Source organism: Channa argus, chromosome 2, assembly GCF_033026475.1.
Source record: "Channa argus isolate prfri chromosome 2, Channa argus male v1.0, whole genome shotgun sequence".
Lineage (NCBI taxonomy): Eukaryota > Metazoa > Chordata > Actinopteri > Anabantiformes > Channidae > Channa > Channa argus.
This window is the reverse complement of record NC_090198.1, coordinates 21,365,430-21,386,220: the sequence shown is the minus strand read 5'-3', so window position 1 is coordinate 21,386,220 and position 20,791 is coordinate 21,365,430. Positions and strand designations below refer to the sequence as shown.

Sequence of the window (20,791 nt, the reverse complement as noted above, 5' to 3'; positions counted from 1 at the left end):
ACTATTTTCCCAGTGTGTTATCCTGCATTGTTCTGGTCCCATACTGTAACACCCAGATAGTACTGCTACTGATTGTCCTTCATTATGATTCTCTCTGCAATCTATTCTCAAACATTTATGATAATAAGCCTGCTTTCAGTGAGATTTCTTAATACATTTTGTGTGGCATTTGGCAGACAGAAACAGTCTTTCTTTTCATTGGGAGCCCTGTCAATGTTTGGGCAGTCCTAGGATTCACAGAAATATTGAGCTATGGTGCTGCACATCTCTATCAGGTGCTGCATGGCCAGCAGTGCATACTAAACACCACCTCACTGTGGTGGAGGATTACAAGGGATGAGAGGAGACTTCTGTTAAAAGATATGTGGCCAGATAGCATTACAAAATGAAGCTATGTGCTACCCTACCCTACCACCTCAGAGCTATTAACTTTGATCTTTTCAGTACTCAGCAGGATGCATTGATCAACTTTAGGTTTTAAGTTTTGTGTGTTATTTGTCAGATATGTCCTGGATGCACACAACTAGCCAAAACCGAACAGTTTAGCGGGCAAAAGACAAAATCTTCCTGGAACGTCCAGTTTTGTTATGTCAAGCACTCATACAATTTTGTGGGTGTTTTTAGGATGAAAGCAAGACCCTGTCCATTACAGCCCTGCCCAGATAGAGGGGTCTCTTACCAGCCATGACAGAGACTCACTTGGGTGTGAGGCGAGGGTCTCCGTAGGGAGCATAGGGAGACATGTTTAAGAGGAACTCCTTGGGCGGGTAGGAGCTCCACCTCTGTTGGACATTGCTGCTGTCATTGTTATTCCAAAAGTCTCTGTCTAGATCACTGTGGCCAGAGAGACAGCAGAGAGGTTAGAGAGCTAAGAGCAACAAACAACCTAAGGCAGTTACAGTACTGTATATAGAAACAAAATGTGATAGATGAGAGATGTGTTTGGGCAGTGAGAATGCATCATAAAATACTGTCTCATAAATCTAAAGGTCAAAGTATGTGTTAATAAAAAGGAGAAATGTGATAATGTCAATGTGATAAATTGAATACATTCATCCATCAGAAATGATGGTTTAAAGGGATAAAAGACAACTTCAAGGTAGGTCTATTAGAGTTTTTATATTTCTACAAAAAATTTTTTGATGATCTGCATGTCCAAAAACCTAAAACTTAAATTCTGGTGGATGATAAAGCATTCAGAAAGGAGCAGAGATAGAAGTAAACAGCATTGTTTGTCACTCTGATGATGATGAGAGAAATAAAAGAGAGGTGAAAAGAAAAAGCAACAGGTTATTAAAAACTCACATTGCATATGACCGAGTGAAGAAAAATTGAAAAATAAAAAGTAAAATAGCTGTAAATTAGTTATATTCATGACAATTTGTTAGGTGCTCAAAAAAATCTATCATCGATTAATGTTAATGACATTAAACAAAAGTTCCCAACAGAAATAGTGCAGCCCAGCATATCATAACTAAACCTGTGCAAGACAGTGAGACAGTTCTGTAAAAAAAAAAATATTTTATTAACAATTTAACAATTTCTTGATCAATCTCAGAAGTTGCAAAAAAGATATAGATTTTAGTTTTATTTTAAATATATTTTGCCATTATTTATAGTATTAGTACTGAGTGAAAAGTTACATAGGAAGTCAAGGTCCTCAGGTGGACTCAATCCTAGGATGCTGCAGTTACATGTCATGTACTGTGAACATTTAGCTACCAGGTCTCATTAGCAATTTATGGTAAAGCTAGAACAACCATGGAATATACAGGACATTTTCCTGCACTGTGCCCTCTGCAACCCTGGTTCCTAAAAATTAAGTTCCTATACAGCAAAATTGCAGATGTGTTTACGTTTTGTTGGAAAACTTCATTTTAACCACATTACATTTCCTGTTATCGTAATCATAATACGCGATCCTGCAGTAAAATGTCCAGTTTGTTTGACTACAGCATGGTCAGAGCATTTTATGGTTGTGATTAGGCAGGTACAGTAGCTGGTTAGGGTCTGAAGAAGATCAAGGGCTGTTTTAATAGAGGTAAATCTAACAGCTGTTTTACACAGAACATGTTTTATCACTTTTAAACACATCCACAATCTTGCTCTAACCTTAAGCTCCGGGGTTGTACTCGGGGGCCAGACTCGGGGGACGAACCCGGGTCGTTGGCTTGAAGTACTGTGCCCTGTACATCCATCACCCTCTCCACCTCCTGACAGTTCCCTTTAGCGTAATCAAAGTACTGTTTCATTCAATCAAATAAGGAGTTTTTTCGGAACATTATTATAATAACGTTGCGTACAAAAACGTAATCGCGTTTGCAGTTTTGTTGTATAGGAAAGTAATTTTTTAGGAGACAGGGTTGGCCCTCTGATAAATGAGAAACATACCCACATAACAGAGTCTTGAGGGGATCATTTAAGAGTGGACATTTGAGATCATGTAGGGAGCTACAAGATTAGCTTTCCAATCAGAAATGGCTCTTATCGCCACATCGTACATCATTTCCATATGCCTTCATCTACGCTCTCCCTGACACCTACTTGATGGCTTTATTTTCCCCTCGACCTCTTACAGAATCTGGAGAGCTGGCAGCCTCCACCCCAGGCTTATTCCTCTTCCCCTGCAAAAAGACAAGAGAGAGACTGAGACACAGAGCGATGGAGGGGAGACATGTATTAGAGCCATGTCTTGATCGTTGTTTACAAAAGCAGTTTTGCAAGTGAAGTGCTCATTATGGAGGCTTTGGAACAGCACCAGGTTCCAACACATGTTGTAAAATATGATGAATGAGGGAAGATCAACAAATTGGTTTGATGCCAGGACTACAGCCGGCCTCTGAGGATCACAATGTGACAAAGGACCACTTAACTGCAATGAGATGCAAAAACACGCAATCACTCTCACAAGCACAAACAAGCACACACGTACACAATGCAGTGACCAGGCTTAACATCAAATGTGTAATACACATCTGGACAGGACTCTGAACACAGATCAGAGTTCTGAACACAAAGCCATGTAAAACAAAACATGTATGGACCCATAAGTAGCTGCTGTAGCATGATTTTTATACAGCTGCCAAGATAGTATTATAGTATTATAGTATTTTAGGGGTTAAGGCAAAGCTGCAGAGCCTAGTTGCTACCTCATAGTCAACAACTGATGTTGTCCACAGTGTGAGTACATGTCTGAGAAAAGGAAGCTACAGTGATGTCTGCAGACTGCAACAACAGTGTTCGGTAAGCTTGGACTTTGTTTGCTCCTCCAAGAGTATTGAAAGGGAAGACAATATTAGATACAGGATTTTCTTAGTAATACTCTTCTTTTGAGTAACACAAAACCCTAGCAAAGAAATCTCCACTGCAAATCACAGTGAATTTAAGAATCCCAGTCAAAATGCCATCATCATGTCACACCATAAAACAATTCAAAGCATTCACAAAGAAACAAACTGAATGCATTCTTCTGAAAACAGACACAAGTTTATCTCGAGCCAATCACATATTTGTGTTATAATATATCACACATCTTTCTTTATTTAAGCTGCACACTTTTACCACTTGATAGATAGTGCTTTCAGCAGAGCAATATAAAGTAGTTAGAGTTGTTGACCCCTATGTTATATTGCATTTTACATGTACATTTATTGAACTCCTGAGGGGGATATCACTGAAGTATTTCAAGCAGAGTCGCACAGAATCTAATGTTTATTTCCATCATAAACTCCCAAGGACAAAAAGGGGACACATGCTATAAAATGAATTGAAGTTTTATCCATAAACCACAGTTTGGAATTGATCCTACCTACCTCTACGCAATATCGCATGTGTGGACGTGCTGCCATCATTAAAAAAAGGCTCAAATACACTTCAGTAAATAAAAGGATATTGTAAAAATGTAAAATAAAATATCATTATTACAAGAAACCAAACAAATATTTGTTGTCAGGGAAGCAGTTGTGATGATGGGAATATTTGGGTTCATAAAATATTACATTTAGATTTTTGCAGAATATTGTATTGTTGAAATTGGCCGGAGGAGAAATTACCAAGCCACATTAGCACTTTCAAATTTATATATTTACACACTTTATGTTGGTAATAAAATTAAAAACTACCATTAGAGTGTATATAAAAAGCATTTTATTTAACATTATTTTCCAACCCTGAATCTTGAAAAACTACTTCAGGGTCTCCCACATGCCTTCTGACTAACTCTACTTGAGATCACTCACACATTAAACATGACTGGAGCTCATTAGAAATTGGGAAGGTTTGCATCAGGAAGGTCATCCGGCATAAAAATGCAGAATAATGATCTGCTGTGGCGACCCTGAACTTAAAATGCTGCAGATAATCATTTGGGCCAAAAGCACATGGGAACCATGACATATGATCAAAAAGGACACTATGTCCTAAGTGCCCAATCCTGGTGGACTTGTTACTTCCCAATGTAAAAGATGTGTTTCTGCCATTTTATTTTCCTTAAAGGTTAGTGTTCATTAAATAGTCAAACTAATGTGAAGTTGTTGTCATACTTACATTAACCTAGGTGTACATCATACTTTTATTGTTAACATAGGCAGTTATTGAAAAGTGACCTGTATGTTTAAAATTTTCCCAGTAAAATAAATTATTTCTTGACAGCAGACTAAGCGAAGTTATAGCATCACTTTAGCGTCAGCGTTTGGTTTGATGACAACTTATTGCCTGTCGTTCTTGTTAAGTGTTTTCATCTCACTTCAGGATCACAGTTACACCTCTTCATGTCTTTCAGTTTATGGTCTCAACATTATTCACAGCAGAGCCAAACATTAATGTGAACTCTCACATTAAAAAGACAAAAGATGCCAGTAAAAAAAAAAATCATTATTCAGCATTAGGGACTGTAATATGAAAACAGATCTTGGTGTGTAGTCACATGCTCTACAGTATGTGGATTTTCATGTTGACACCTGAAGTGCAATTCCAAGTTTCCACTTCACCTGGCCTGCAAACTTCTGGACTGTAGGGAGAAACTGGAGAGAGCAGCATGCATAAGAAAAGAAGATAAAAATTTTAAAGTGCTAGCTGAGCAGGGGGTTCAAACTCAGGAGCAGCATGCTAACATCTTTTTTTTTTTTTCTAAGCTACTATAAAGCCATGTAAGAGGCGACCTAAACTCTGAAGATAAGGACAGTCTGAAATCATGTTTTGCTGAGCTGATTGAAACTCTGTTCCTTCAATTATTTATGAAAGTGAGAGGAGTCACCCATCACAGATTTGCAAATTTTAAAAACAAATCTTTAACAGTAAAGTTCTTGAGATCCTGACATCCTATACTGTATTAGTTCAAGTGAAACTATAGTTACAGTACATGAAAGAGATTTTTATAGCATCAGGTACTATACATTCGCTTCACAATATTAAAGAGCTGTCTGAAAACCAAAGGACAGATTTTACCACCTCTAATTTTAGGTTTGGTCACATATATAAGACAAAAGGCATGTGTGGTTGCATTTGTGTAGAATCCGAACAGTTTCTAAGACCTTTTTTCAGAGTGTTTTTTCAGACTGTGCCATTCTCTTTTGTTTAATTTTCATTGGTTTCTTTTTGTTGAGTAATTAGATCAATTTTAAACTCAATATACATGCAGTACTTGTATTCAATAGTGCAGAACTTTTACCTGTACACAGCCCTCAGTGTCCTGCAGACAGGTAGTTTCTTTTACCGTATTTGTCTCTGCTGCATCCACATGTGCTCTATTATTTATCAGTTATATCTCTTATGTCCAGCCGGGCACAAATGTTTTCAATAGAGAGCAAAGAGCTGTACCTTCAGTGCATTCTGCCACTTCACTGTAAATACACACGTAATATACAATGCCTACACACTTAACAGCAAAATATTATATTCGAGGACTCAGAGAGAGATTTTTTAGCAGTCAAGAATATGCTATCAAGAGCAGCTCATCTATCATTAAGCAGAATCATAAAATCTTCAGGAAGCTGAAGGAGAGAGGGTGGAGATGGTACAATGTTGAGAGAGTGTGGGAGGAAGTGAGAAACAGAACAGAAGATCGAAAGGACGGGAGAAACAGGAGCAACTGAATACAACGACCCAGAAAAAAAGAGCAAGCGTGAAACAAAAAGCAAGAGAGTAAAGGAGGTTTGAAACTGAATCCAGAACAATGGAGGAGTCACGCAGAGGAAGTTTAAAGATGCTACGTGAGCTAAAGTGAAGATGTGAGAGGAACAGAGGGGATTAATGGGGTTAGGGTTAGGCTGGCTGCTTCCCTCTAACTACAAACATACACTTTCACATTAATTGGTTGCCTGTTGTTGGAGGTTAAGTGTGTTTCCAGTGTACAGTTACCAGCCTAACCAACCTGTCCTGCAGTGTTTGTCTGTTGCTCCTTGTTGCTCTTTATTTCTTTTCTCTCTTCACTTTCCTCTCAACCCAAACAGTCGAGGAAAATAGCCAATCATGCTGAATAGATCTTTCCTTCCCAGTGTACAGTCTCGACCTCATTAATTAAAGAGCCTTGTGGTGACTTTTGCGGTGAATTGGTGCTGTAGAAACAAATGTCCTACTGAAAACACAACAATTTGCTTTGCTGACAAAAGCTGAAGCAACTAGTTGATAAATTGATGAGGTTGAAAATAATTTGACATTTTCTTCTATCAACTTTATCAGCATCACAGGCCTCTTCTTCCTGACCGTCCCTTCATGTTTCTCCCTCTCTTTAGCTCCAGCCTTCCTATTTCTCAGCGTTGGACTCCTGTTTTGCTCAGCCTCCCCAGTACCTCCACCAGCCTGTTTGGATTATCTGTTATCGACCTTGTCTCTTTTTGAACTAGACTGCCTTTTCCCTGTTCACCACTGTTAATAAAAATGCTTTTTCTGCTTTAAAGCTGTGTGTGAGTCATGCGCTTGAGTCCTACAAAGTTATTTGTGACCAGCAATGCCAAATATTTGCTTCTCACATGTTAGGGTTTGCTGCTTTTCACTGTAATTGTTGCAGTTCGGACTGTTGCTCAAAAAAAAAAAAAAAAACTGATTAAGAAAAGATTAAGACAAAAAGATTAAGACGCCACCTCAAGCTCTTGCAAATTGCAATGGGTGTTCAGAGCTTGTACAGCTAAAACAAATAATCAAAAAGTAATCAGCAGAATAAAAGCCACATTACTGACGTTTTCAGATTGTCTTTTTTTTACCTGAGGCTTTTTATTTAACCTTTTCAAGAAGGACACACCAAGCAAACAACACATAATGATCTAGAAGATAAGAAAGAGACAAGGACTACGAAGGGGAATGTACAGTGGCAGCAGGGACGATCTTGGAAAGAGGAATCAGTGGCATTCTGGCAAGGACACGTACATAAAGCGACAAATAGATGAAAACAAACCCGACCATTCAGTACAAAGGAATAAGACAGACGCAAAGACAGAGACATAGATAACTTTGGGGTTAACAAAAATCAGAAATGGGATTCTCTTTTAGGTTCAGTGGGTTTAGCAGCTCGAGAGAAATTATTATTTTAATTTGAATGGTCAGTTAGGATACTTTATATTTGAAGTGATGTTACCCAAGAATACTTTTATATAAGTTAATATAACTCTGAGCTTGCTGTATGTTTTGCCAACATTTAGACAAACAGAGATGAAGGAGCTTGAAAAAAAGCAGGACGGACTATAGGAAAGGCCAGCAGATCAAAATGTATTGGAGAAAATACAGTAGAGCTCCAGCAGCAGTGAGTGATGCTCATTATCATATGAATCATTAGCACCTTGATGCACCAAACTCAGAGCACACAAAGCCATGTTTACAGAGTGTACAAAGCTTTCTGCTGGTGTTTACTGTCACGGCCAAACATACAGCCTCTCTCTAGCTCCAGAGCCTGAGATCCTCAGAAAGGAAAATACTATTAAGCAGCAACAGATAACTGGATGTGCTCGTGTTCAATTCAAGGTCACATATCTTCCAAAGAAAACCTGACTGCCCACACAAGTATGATAGTGTGGTTCAGAAACATGTAGCCCTGAGAATATAAACATTTCACAGCCAAACAGTTGACAGTGTCTGGTCAGGTCTCCAATTACATTTGATTATTCTTTTTAAATGTTAGTTTTATGACAAAACTACACTACAGTTACCTAAAGTGCACACTGACTTCTTTAAATCTCTCATTTTCTCTGAGCAATAGACATAAAGAAAGCTATTTCCAGTAATATAAACCAGACCAAAGATGACAAATCATCTTGTTTGGAAAGCCTTAATTGGCTGTTGATAGAAAAACACAGTATCAGCATTAATATACCAAACTTTCAAACAATAAGCTGCTGCTCGCACAGGAGACCTGACTCGTGTTACCTCTGCTTCTATACAGATATAGCTAAAAATATATGGAACTAATTCTGTACAGAGGACTGAACTTCTTTTATTCAATACTTATTGTCCCATAAAAACAATCAGCACAAAACTGGAAGAATCTAAACTCAAATCCTGTCTTTTTACCCGCTTAAGAAATTGTAAGATGAAAGCACATCCTGTAAAATGAATTGCTCTTTCAAAATGCAGAATTGGCTTTTGTCACAAGCAGAATGAATCAAATCAAGAAAGCACATTCTGTGCATCTGTGTTGTATGAAATGTTTCTGTGCTGCTCAATCCAATGCAAACATAAAAAATTGTAAAGTGTGATGCACAAACAAGCTCAGTTCCAATAGCATTTCAAGCAAATTAGTGACTAATAAGCACTGAAACTTACCAGTTTACGCTGGCACCAGGCGCAGACGCCACATAGAGCTACCAGCCAAACGGCACATACCACGAATGCAACAGACACCAGGAATACACTGAGAGACACTGATCCTGAGGGAGAGAGACACAGAGAAGAGACAGACACATAGAGAGGAGGATATTAGTGCATTTAATTTAACGCTTCCTGAGGTTTAAAGTCTAAGTTGACTGTTGAACTGAAGTACACATAGGGACGCAAATTCCAATTTTCAGGGGATATAAAGGTATAATAAGGAGCAATGCCTTGCAATGTGCCTCACTCCCTTCTTTCCTTCCTTTCCCATTCATTCATGTCATCTGGCATCTGTCATCAGTGAGACACAGAGTGAAATGTAACAAGCGTGAGGGGAAATGACATAAAAGCACAGAAACTGCTTCATGCTCATGTTCTCTGCATGTATTAATAAGAGGCGCACACATGTCAGGAAGAGATCATATCATGGGGGCAGAAGCCATGCAATTACGAGTTTCCGTTTTCTCGCGTCTATCTCGTAAATCCTTCAGCAACCTTGACAGAAAACTTCTTCAGGGTCTTCTATTTCTCATCTCGATTTCTTTCAATTACTGCCTCTCAACAGTGCCGTTCATTCAGTTGTCAGCCACCTTGTCTGCCAACTCTCAAAATTCAAAATTCAACAGCACGCTCGCAAAACAATATTGTCAAACAATAAGCTCATTACTGCTACATACTTCTTGTCTGCAATACAGTTGATCTTTTCGTCAGACCAACTTTATCTGAAAAACTATACGAATGCTTGTTCCCCTATTCATCCCTCCATTTCTCCTTTCATCCCTGCCTGTAAACCTAACGTCTGTAAATTTGTTGGGGCTGATAAATAGAAAATGTGGATTAGCTAAGACAACTTAAATCTTCCTTATCCAGCCTCTTCTCTCACAAAGTTTTCCAATTTCCTTTTCTAATTTCTTAAAGGGCGACTTCACCAATTTCCAACTTGATTAATGTTTTTAAACTTCCCTCCGACATCCCTATATTAAAAGATTTCTTCTTGCTTCTTGCTGAAAAAACCCTCCAGATGACATCTTCGGAGTCCAGATGATGTTAGTGAGCAACAAGATGACATAATCTAAACTGAAGGTTCTTCCAAGTGATGTCATCTGGAGGAATTTGTCAGCTAGAAGTAGAGAGATATTTTGATGTAGGGAAGTCAAAGGGAAGTTTAATGGCATTTATTTACACGAACAACCCAAACTAGAACCAAAAGAAGCTAATTCAAAGTCAGTGAAGGCTGCACATGTCTTCAATGGCTTAGAACCACTAACATAACAAGCATGATGCAAAATGTTAAACATTTTGTTAGTTATGCACTTTACATTCTGGCTAATCACAAAAATATATTTAACATCCCTATTTTTGTCAAGTAATACTGAGTTTGGTTAAAAGCTAATTTAGAGGCTCATGGGTTTAAAGCATGTTTCTCCCTACGTTCAGATTTCCTATTATCTCTTTCCATTATTATCTTTTTAATAAAGGGAGAAAACGCTTAAAAATAAATAAACAGAAAAATAATGCAAATTTTAGGTTGTTTACTTGTAAATTACAAAAAGAATAATAGACAAATGGAAATGTAAAACGTTAGAATTATTTTAGGTGCCGGGTTTTGAAAGTAGCTACAGCCGTTGGCTGTCACAACCTAACATTAACCTTGTGTGTGCTCATCCAGTTTACCTTTGTGCACTGTTTTGTTTCCCCTCTCCTCCTCCTGCTCTGAGCCTTTCAGTCTGGCAGCAGAGGGCCTGTTGTTCTAACATAACTTTCAAAAGCATTTCAATGCTTAACAGATAAGTGGTCTTACCAGCATTTTAATGCCAATTTAGAGCAGCAAACTGAGAAAAAACAGACTGCTTGCTTAGATGAAACTGCTACAGAAGCTGGGAGATGCTACAGCAGGAGGCAATGCAACCGGCTGTAGAGAAGAATGAGTTCTTTCAGACCTCATAAAACTGACAGATCTCTATGTGAGGACACACAAGTCTGAAAACTGTTCACTTTGTGGGATGTTTTCAGCACAAGGATTCGATGATTGTAGGCACTGACCCACTAGAGAGACTGCTTTTTCCACAAGACCTAATAAAATCATCCAAGTATAGAAAACATTGCTTTTTACCAAACCAAAGTATGATTGATAGTCAAGAAAAAGCCGTGGCTGCATTCTGTAATTGCCTTTAAATTGAATAGTTTTCACTGTATCTGGCAAATTATCTCTTCCCGTTTGGGATTCAAACTGTGAATCCAGGCTTAATAGATTCAAATGATGCAGGCAGATACATGGTGAGATCCAGAAGATAAAGGCCTGCATGCACACACCCAAACAGGTGTCCCAAGATATTAATGCCTCTCTTCTTTAATTTTCATTATTAAAACCCAGGAACTACAGATTTAGCTTTAAAAGATAATTTTAGGAACTAGAGGGCTGTCTATGGTCTCTGTCAAATTAATTAATAAAAAATGAAACGGATTAATGGTGCAATAAATCCAGCTTTTACTTTTCAATCATTTTAAACAAAACTATAATACCTCCATTAAACAAGCCACTTGCAAACATTTGGCCATACACAAAACAGTATTTGTGTTTTTTATGACCCGATATGCACAGAGGCCCTTACCTTGAGCATAGTCTTTATTTAGTATGATTTTAAAATGGTACTTCATCATCTTAATCAGCAATTTTGGGGCCTGCTGGTAGTTAACGCTGGCAGATTATCACCAGCACCTGACAAGAACTGACTGTTGGGATTTCAAGTATACTCAGTTTGAACCTGGCATTAACATGTGTTCTTTAACTATCTGGGAATCTATTGCAATTAGAACATAATCAGATGTGCTCAACACAGTGACAGATAATTCTTCTTTTTCCTTTTCTCTCAAGGTGCCCAGGAAAACACAATTCTTCCGCATCAAATGAAAGATGAGACCCATAATGCAACGCCACTTCTCTGGATCTGAATGCCTGATAGTCCACAGATCACCAGTTCACCAGCTCCACAGCCTTCATTTACTTGTCAGTGTCTAGTCACAGCATGATCAGGATTTAAATGATAAGAATGCTTTTAAATACCAGGTGTATCTCTAACTAATCACACTTTATCATCCAGATCAAATTTCAGCTACAGTTTTTATCTTAACTGCACCACCAGGTGGATTTATTGTTGCAGTTGATCGGTTCACTCTGTGTGGCCAATATTTACACAGTGATATAACTTTTTTCTGGAGGAGTTATAACTCAGCCGGAGTCTCACTACATTTCAGCACCATGGAGAGCACCGTTGGTGAGCTGAGCTGGAACAAATGGAGCTTAGCAGCAAGTTTGTTTTCTGTTTCATCATTCAGTTTTGTTGTAAATACTATATGTGAAATGAATATCTAATCCAGGCAATCCAGAACTGCTTTCTGCGAAGCTCAACACAAAGATTATTGCATATACAGGAGCTTTTTGTCTCACAGAGAGGTCAACAACCCCACAGAGAAACCTCATTTGGGGTCTCATTGTTTCAGCTTATGTTTACAGATGAGGGCACTGCTTTACAGGGCAACTCTCATTTTACAATAATGGTCAGAGACAATACTCATATAACCTTAGGTGCTGGGCCCCACTAGCAATCTGTCTGATCTCAATTCATCCTCACTTGAGAACACTATCTTTTCCAGGGGCATAAGCTCAATTTCTCCAAAGTCCACTACCCACTGCAACCTCTCAAACAAAATGACAGACAGAGCATCTGTTCCAGTAATTGGCCTCATTAAAATGTACTAATGATTGACCAGGAGCTTTTCTTAAAGTACTCTGCTGGGAAGAAGGGGATCAGTGGTAATGAGGTCTCTCTGACCCACTGTTATTCTCATACTGCTATGGATACCTTAAAAGGACAATGACTGAAAAGAAAAAACACAAACTGAGTACAATCCAAGTACAATCTTAAAACACATCAATCTATTTTTTCACCTTTTATATAAAGTTTCACTGAGGGGCTGCCTGTCTTTTACAGAAGCATCCTGATCACATAAACACACTGACTCACATTCAACCATTAAGCAATTGGGATTAGGGGCTTTGCTCAAGGACACCACAGCACTGCATTCTGCACCTGTTCCTACCAGATTTTCAATCCTGCTGTTGCCTGTTCAATCCATTCAAGTTACAAACTTAATAAAACTTAAGAGAAAATTCTTAAATGACATTTAAATGAATATGCTCAAAACTGATTTATATAAAATGGATGACAATGAAAAAGCAGATTGACACAATTTGAAATCTCCCTTATGGATGAATTTGCAGCAAAATCCTATACTGTCAAGACAAATAATCCACAATAATATATATAAAAAACTGGATACAGTTCTGATAGCTGTGTGAAGCCATGGGTTTTTCTCCTTTTTGCCATATTCATATCAGCAAAACGATGTTAGAACCAAGCAAACACAATGAATCAAAAATAGCCACAAATAAAATAGTCAAAAATAACAAGCCTGTAGCTACATCATCAGTATTCTAATATAGAGGGAAATTATCGTGTTCATCATAGATAACACAAGCACAAAGTCCTCAGCAGCAGATGGAGTTTGTTCATTTCTCATGAAGATGGATCTCAAGAAATTCATGCTCAGTAGCCAGTATGTTTTTCTCCATAGCCATTTTAGGATTCCTTATCTGTTTTTGCATAAAATAACACAACATAAGGCATGTTTCACTTGCTGATGAAGATGTTAAAAGCTGTGGCAAAAACTAGCAAGTAGACCTTGAGTTGTGTGTGCTTTGTCACACTACTATCTTTGAGGTCAAGAATAAGCCTTGATACTACTATTAACCAAAAGCAGCATTATTTGACAAAAGTTTGGAAAATGGTGGGTCTCATTTTCAATTACTTTTCAATAAATAAACAAAACAAACATTAATGACGTGTCTTTGAACATGCTCTAATGATGTAATGTCAGGTCAGGCAAGGTTCAGTAAATGGATTATCTCCAGATCCAGCACCTGCTGTGTGTTGTGTGGTTTCACACTGGGTACCTCCCATGGCTCAGAGTGTAAACAAGAGACTTTTTCAGTACTGCTGCTATCACTCAAAATCTCTCTCTCCCGCTACATGCAGCTTGTGTTTTACAGCCTATTATGGAAAATTTGTTAAAGCATCAGACAAAAGAAATTTACACACCTTCCCTTACTGAACAAAAAATGAGTTTCTGAAACTTTGAAACGTGAAATTCTTGATACCTTCAATTTGATTACAGTAAAACATTTTCACTTTCGTTTCATATTAACATTCATATTTGTCTGCTGGTAGGCATACTTTTGCACATTTAAGCCAGACTGTGCCAGACTGTGCCACGTTGATCACAGAGGCAAACTACCCAAAACCTTTTGGGGAGACGGGCCTCCAGTGGCCACCTATATTGGCACTTTTGGCAATGACAGCTGTTAACCTACTTAAACCTCGCATAAAGGCACAACTGCTACCTCACAAACACCCTCAGTGGGTCCCCCAGCTAGCTACCAAGGCCTTCATGAGGTTTTTTAGCTGGGGTCGCCCATGAATTCAGGATTGCTATGGAATAATCAACCATAGATCCACCAGCCATCCATCCATTATCCTGTTCAGGGTCACGAGCAAGCTGGAGCCTATCCCAGTTGTCATTGGATGAGAGGTGGGGTATAGCTGTCTGTCTGTCTCACGGCTGGTTAATCAACCTCTGGTTAATTAGTGATTTGTTGAAAAACACATTATGCTTTGTTAGAAAATGACAAGTGAATTATGTATTACTGCAGTTTAGACAGCTATATAGGGGTGGGGCTGAAAGAAATCCTAATGATGCACCGGAGTTTCTCCAGCTAACTATCCAGCCTTGGAAGGCAGCCTTTTTCAACTGTAATATTACTCTAATATTGCTGTTTACCCAGTTTTCATTTTTATAGTGCCCTCTAAAGACCACTATTACCTATGAGCCCTTACCATTCACAGAGCAAACATCACAACAGTAGAGAGTCCGTGAGTGAGTAGATGGTTCACAGCGAGCTCATGCATGTACTGTACTAACAGCAGGACAGTGAGGACTGAACGCTGCAGAACGTTTCAGACAGCAGAGATTACAGCAAGACCACTGAAATAATAACTTTAAATAAGAGCATTGGTGAGTTTTATGGATATGGATGAAACCCCATTACAATGATTAAGTACCTGCTCTGTCACACTTTTAGTCTTATTTCCCAGAAGCCGTAGTTTTTCAGTTGCTTAAAAGTAAATCATTTATTAACTTTCTTAAAATGTCAATGGGCTTCCATTTCTAACAGCTTGTATTGTAGTGGTTGATTTGCTTTAGAGCATGGAAAGATGTTTTTTTCACAAAGAACAATGAAAGAAGTGTTTAAAGAAGGACAGCAATGAATTATTAATGTCAAAGGAACAGAGGTTAGCCCCAATGTGATGTAATGACTTTAGCTCTCTATTAAAAATGTAATTGATGTAAAAATGTATATATGCGCAATAATGACTATAAAGATTCTAATTTTGTGGTGTTACAAACACCTCCTTCTTGGAACTTCAACAAATAGATACGTGTTCTCTATATGGAATGTTCTCTAACTTTTAGCTTAAAACCTGTCTGATGTGTTTGTGATGTTGCCCCGAGGTCGAAGAAGTTTAAATAATTTAACAAATGGTGTGCAAGTCTTACTGAAAGGTAAAATGGACAAAATATGAATATAAGACCAAGCTGTAAAAAACTAGAATTATCCTTTGTGGTGAGTCTCAAACAATCTCTTCCAAAAACTCCCCCACACTGTTCCTAATTCAGGCCCCGCTCTCCTCTCTTGTGGGTACCGGTATCTCTCTGTCAAATGTGGCCCTTCCTCTGTCTGAATCTCCTGTCTTCCTCCTGCTGAGCTTATCTGTGTGTGCTCTGTTCACTCAGCCCCTGGTGTTGGTGCCTGGCACGACACAAAGAATAAGCACTATTAGTCACTAGAGACCTCCGGAGGAGCATCTCTTGCTGTAAGTCAGTACAACATGGAGAGGGCTGCCACCGCGGGAGGTGACCCTTGACTGGCACAACAGATGCACTGCCGGAAGAGTGGCAACCCGTGGGAGGAACATGGTCCTCCAATTATACAGAAAACCATAGGGGAATGAAAGAAATAAGCACGTCTCTGTTTCAAAGAATGACTCAGAAAGCTCATTATTACTTCAAGCCTCTCTGTTGTAGGCTACCGACGAGATGCTAAGAATAAATGGTTATAGTTCATTAACTCTGAAGATTATATTATTTACTTCTCTTGATTAAGTATCAGCGGCAGGAATAACAACGGGGATGAAGCTATGTGAAGTCTGGCAGGTAGCGGACACAGCCGGCTCAGTCTTGAATTCCCAGCAGGTGTTTGTCTCACATCACGTCATTGCCCAGTTGGCAGAGTTCAGTTTTGCTGGACCTTTCCGTCATTAGTGCATGGTTAACTAGTCAGTCAGTATTTGTTTGTGTCATTTACATAATCATGAAAAATATTACCATCTGTTAACATATTTTTATTTTTTGCTTTATAGTTACATTTTGACACTGTACTAGATGTACTACCGCAACACATGGACTTCTTTGTTTGACAACTCTTTTGACCACCTTAGTGCATTTGATCACAGATCTACTCTTTAGAGCCACATTCACACATAATTATTTACAGAAACTCATGCTACAACTCTTTGTCCTGGTTGCCTTATTTCCTTTTGCCAGTGCCTGAAAGGTGCAGCCTGAAGCGAACCGTTGTACAGGTGATGGAGAAAAAAGCAGTTTTCCTTGGATAATTAGTTTATATGTGAATATCACGCACTTAATGACACTTTAACTTCAGAATAAAAGTGTTTTTTATGGTTTGTTGTTTTACATACAGGTTGAGGCATACTTGAATATTTGGAAATGTCGACACAATTAATGGTAATCTTGAAACTTGGTGTGTAATGCCATACTGTGGTCAGAACCGGAGTGCAAAATGTGTTCTTGTTCAACAGTAGCTCGCTAACCTTTGTTGGATTTTGGAGGTTCCCCAAAATGAAATAAGCAGCCTGCGCAACTTTGCCAAGGCAGATTACTGGCCCAAGTATTCCTGCACAACAAAGGGTTTTGTTTTTTTCCTCTTTTTAATTTCAAAAAGTGACCTCATCTCCAAAGCCAAATGGATTGGGAATAACAAAATGTGCAATTGCAGAAGAATTACTAAGGGTTTGTTGCACTGCTTTGGTTCATTTAACCCATGTAAAAACAGAACTCTGGTGAGCACCAAACAACTGGACAGAGACCAATTATAATATGAGGCTTGGTTTGGTTTCAGGGAAAGTTGGACACAGTTTGTTTGTGAAGTGAAAACAAAGACCAATCGTGCTGTGTTGTGATTCTAAAACCTGAACAATTTCACAGGAGATTGTGAGTTGTCAAGAAATGATAGGTATCAACAGTGAAGCCTTTCTACTATGTAAAATAATTTGCTAACCATATGCACACACAATACAATGTGGGTGTTTCCTCTTATGATCGTGAATATTAGTTCTTGTTATGAGTTATATGCAGTATTTCTGAGCTATTACTGCCAGCTGAAAGGCTACTGTATGTAAAGACATGCAGTAATGTGCAATTCAGTTTAGGAAGATTTATTGTGAGTAAATGAGTTTTTTTCATGTAGCAATGACAAAAACAGCATCAATCATTTTGGGAAGTGCTTCAACACAACAAACTGTAAGTTTACACCCCAGCAACAAAGGCCTCTGGCAGCTGTGGTAATTAGGAGGGGAGCAAAGGATGAAGTCAGATTACAGAGGAGGTCAGAGTAGATGGATGGGCTGACAAAATGTCAGACTTCAACACAGGAGATTATTGTATGTTTCCACACTTAAGCATGTGGTTATAGTTGTAACCATGACAACAGTCTCTAAACGAAAAAAATAAAAATAAAATAAAATCACAATCTTTCCCTAAATACTACCAAGAAGTTTTTTTTGTACGTAAAAGAAAATTCTACCCAATCGTAATCACGTTTTTTTGAGACTATACATCAGATCTATACTTCTGCAGTGGTTTTTAATGACTCTGGACAGTAAGGACAAATTATTTTGTGTTGTCCTGCTGATAGAGATGTCAATGTATAAATTCTTCCAAGAAGGCAATAACAAGCTTCACATTTCTAATTTAATTCATAGGATTTGCTGAATAAGCCACATGTCAGTCAATGTAATTATCATAACTACTCCTTGCTTATTCATCCAGCATGAACACAAAACCGGTCAGATCTTAAAGGTGTAGAAGGTATGAAGATGACAACAGTGTTGGTCAGCTGTTCTTAAATTTGAAAATGTAGTGCAGGCAGAGTTTACCTTCACATGGTGCTATACACTGCCGTTGCAGCTATAAAACTGAATTACACTCAGCCATTTTTCACGTGTGTGAACAAGACATGGCAGAGATAACTTTAACTGGCATTCAAATTGTTTGCCATAAAAAATAAAAATCCTCCAGTCCACCTGTCATATATTTCCTCTCTCTTTCAGGAAACCATAAATTCCCTAATGCATGCCAGCTGACTTCATTACACTCCTGCCAAACCATCATTGTGACTCTGTAACCCTGCAACTCATTCAGCTGAAACGTCAAATGCACTCACTCGGTTGCCTGCCTCTTACCCAAGCCAAGACCCACAGGGGACGGGCAACAAAAATGTTGGCACCTTTCCAGTTTAAACTTTTTTTTTTGTTAAATTTCAATACATAACGAATGAGTCCATAAAGGTCAAGCAAAGAGAGAAACCTTGAGCAAAACAAACCCATTTGTTTTCCTGACAACTGTTACAGTAGCTAAACAGAACAAGCACCATGTGGTTTGTGTCAACACATGTGAAGTGCAAACAGGCTGTTGTTTGCTGTCTCAAAGGGCCATAATATCACAGACATGTTACAGCCTCATAACCTATTTCTCCTGACTGACAGGTGTGTTTATCCAGGCGAAACATCTCAACAGTCTGCAGGCAGAGTCATCAAAGTGTATTTCTATATGAACTGTGATCTGTTGTTCATAATGAGGAGAACCCAGAGGTTTACTGTGTGCGACAAGGCAGGCTATGGGTGAATGGACACTGCTGAAGAGTCATTATGACTCACACAGAGATGCTGAATAGTAGGAGAGACGATGAAAGATGAGGTCTGAGAGAGAGGTTAAAATCTCCCATACAGAGGTAGATGGTATGAAAGATACAGTAAGTGTGCTGAGTCAAGCTCCATTATCAGTGTTTGCAGTCATTTAACAATTGATTAACAATTTTACAAGACAAGTAGCTGATCATTTTACAGATGTGGCAACTAGAGGATCCGTTTGGAGGTAATTTCTATTTTTCTCGGATATAGAAATTACCAAAAAAAGAAAATGCTATCAAAGAATTGATTGTGTCATTAGGTATAGGGAATTTGAAGTTATATTTGTTTTTATGCACCATGTTTTGAGCATCCACCAGCCTTTCTGTTGAGTTGGTGAGTCTGCAAAACGTCACCACAGTAGGTCAGTGAAGGAGTGGCACCTTATCTTTGTCCCATCTTCATCAAAATATGAATGATTTGAACAAGTTTTTAGTCAAACAAAACAAAATAAATGCATGTAATCTACTGTAACAATGGTAGCAGGCCAAGCCCATACCTCACATCATGGCAGCCCACCAACACTTAACATGGTGCGATGTACTGTAACTTCACATTCTCTATATTACGTGCAGCCGAAATCTCACATATCCTATTAGTCTGTGCCACAGTTCTTTGTTGTTTTCCACAATTTGGGCTTGGAGCTGATGTCAGAAAGTGTTTATTGATTGACTGGCAGATTAGTTTTGAACTTTCATACGGTAGTTTTGATATGAGGTGATCCTTATGATACTGTTGTGTTAGTGCCAGCAAATCCCCCAAAATCCCAGCTCACTTTTTTGTCAAGAATTCATCACCAAACTCAGTGAGGAAAGAGGGAGTAGAAATGTGTATAGTGGATATAGTAATTACATTACACTGAATGAAATAACACCTTAATTATATATGTCAGGCAATACAACTTATTGAGAGTTGACAGAGAATGTGTGTCAACATTTTCATCGATCTAACATTTGGCCCTAGCATATTTATTACACTATATTTGCTTAGGATGGTTAACATACATCCAGTATGAACAGTTCTTTCCTAAATGTAGAGTTGGAGTTAGTGCATTTATAATAAATGGCACTGACATTATAGATTAATTTGATGTGAATAACAATGATTTTTATTTTGTACATCATGAGTAAAGTGGTGCATTTTTTTCTCTTAATTTGCAAAACATCATCCCCTGTTTGGCGATTCTATATTTGTGGCAAACTCTCTCCATCCAGCCCAAAATAAACGTTGGTTTATTTTGTGGTTCATGAATCCGTGTGTTTGTTCTGTCTGGCCGGCTCTGCAGCAGTTGTGGTTGCTGTGTGAGAATAATTCCCTGTTGCACTATTGCCTGATAGAGACACTGACTTCAGCTCTTTCGGCCCCGTAAATGCAGACCTGTGCGCTGGCATGTTGCACTCTTCTTCTTGCCTGAACTTGATTTTATCTTTTGTGTTGCAGAAAACCTGCCCCATGTGCCTTTTTCTTAGAGATACAGCATCACTCTCAGTTTGTATTTTTTTTGTTGTTGTTGTTGTTAAGAGAGAGTACAGTAGGAATTGAACCCAGAGCTGATGGACAAAATGATCCAGCAGTTTTTTGATAGAATAACCCTAAAACTAAAAGGTTTAGTCATAATTTATGAAGCAGTTTAGCATTCTAGCACTAAGCATCCAACCTTTTAATTGACTTCTAGTGCTCTTGACCTCTGGATGTCCAGGTTGTTATTAATATTTAGCACAGATCTTCTAATTTCAGCAGATGATGAATCTAAATTGTCATAGCCAAAGTTATGATAGAAGTTAAAAAACAGCTGGCACCTTAGATTCATGACATTTACTACAACTCGTGGT

The 20,791-nt window shown here is 38.4% G+C and overlaps 1 protein-coding gene across 4 annotated transcripts in view; it reads right to left on the bottom strand.

Moving 5' to 3' along the window:
* Positions 1-20,791, bottom strand: part of syt7b (synaptotagmin VIIb) — an 87,603-nt gene that overhangs the window by 35,588 nt on the left and 31,224 nt on the right. For all 4 annotated transcript variants that reach the window (XM_067496357.1, XM_067496358.1, XM_067496359.1 and 1 more), the window contains exons 2-4: positions 8,752-8,855; positions 2,545-2,624; positions 700-834 (exon numbers count right to left, since the gene is read on the bottom strand). In XM_067496357.1, coding sequence (XP_067352458.1) covers positions 700-834; positions 2,545-2,624; positions 8,752-8,855 — 319 coding nt within the window. The remainder of the gene's footprint in view (positions 1-699; positions 835-2,544; positions 2,625-8,751; positions 8,856-20,791) is intronic.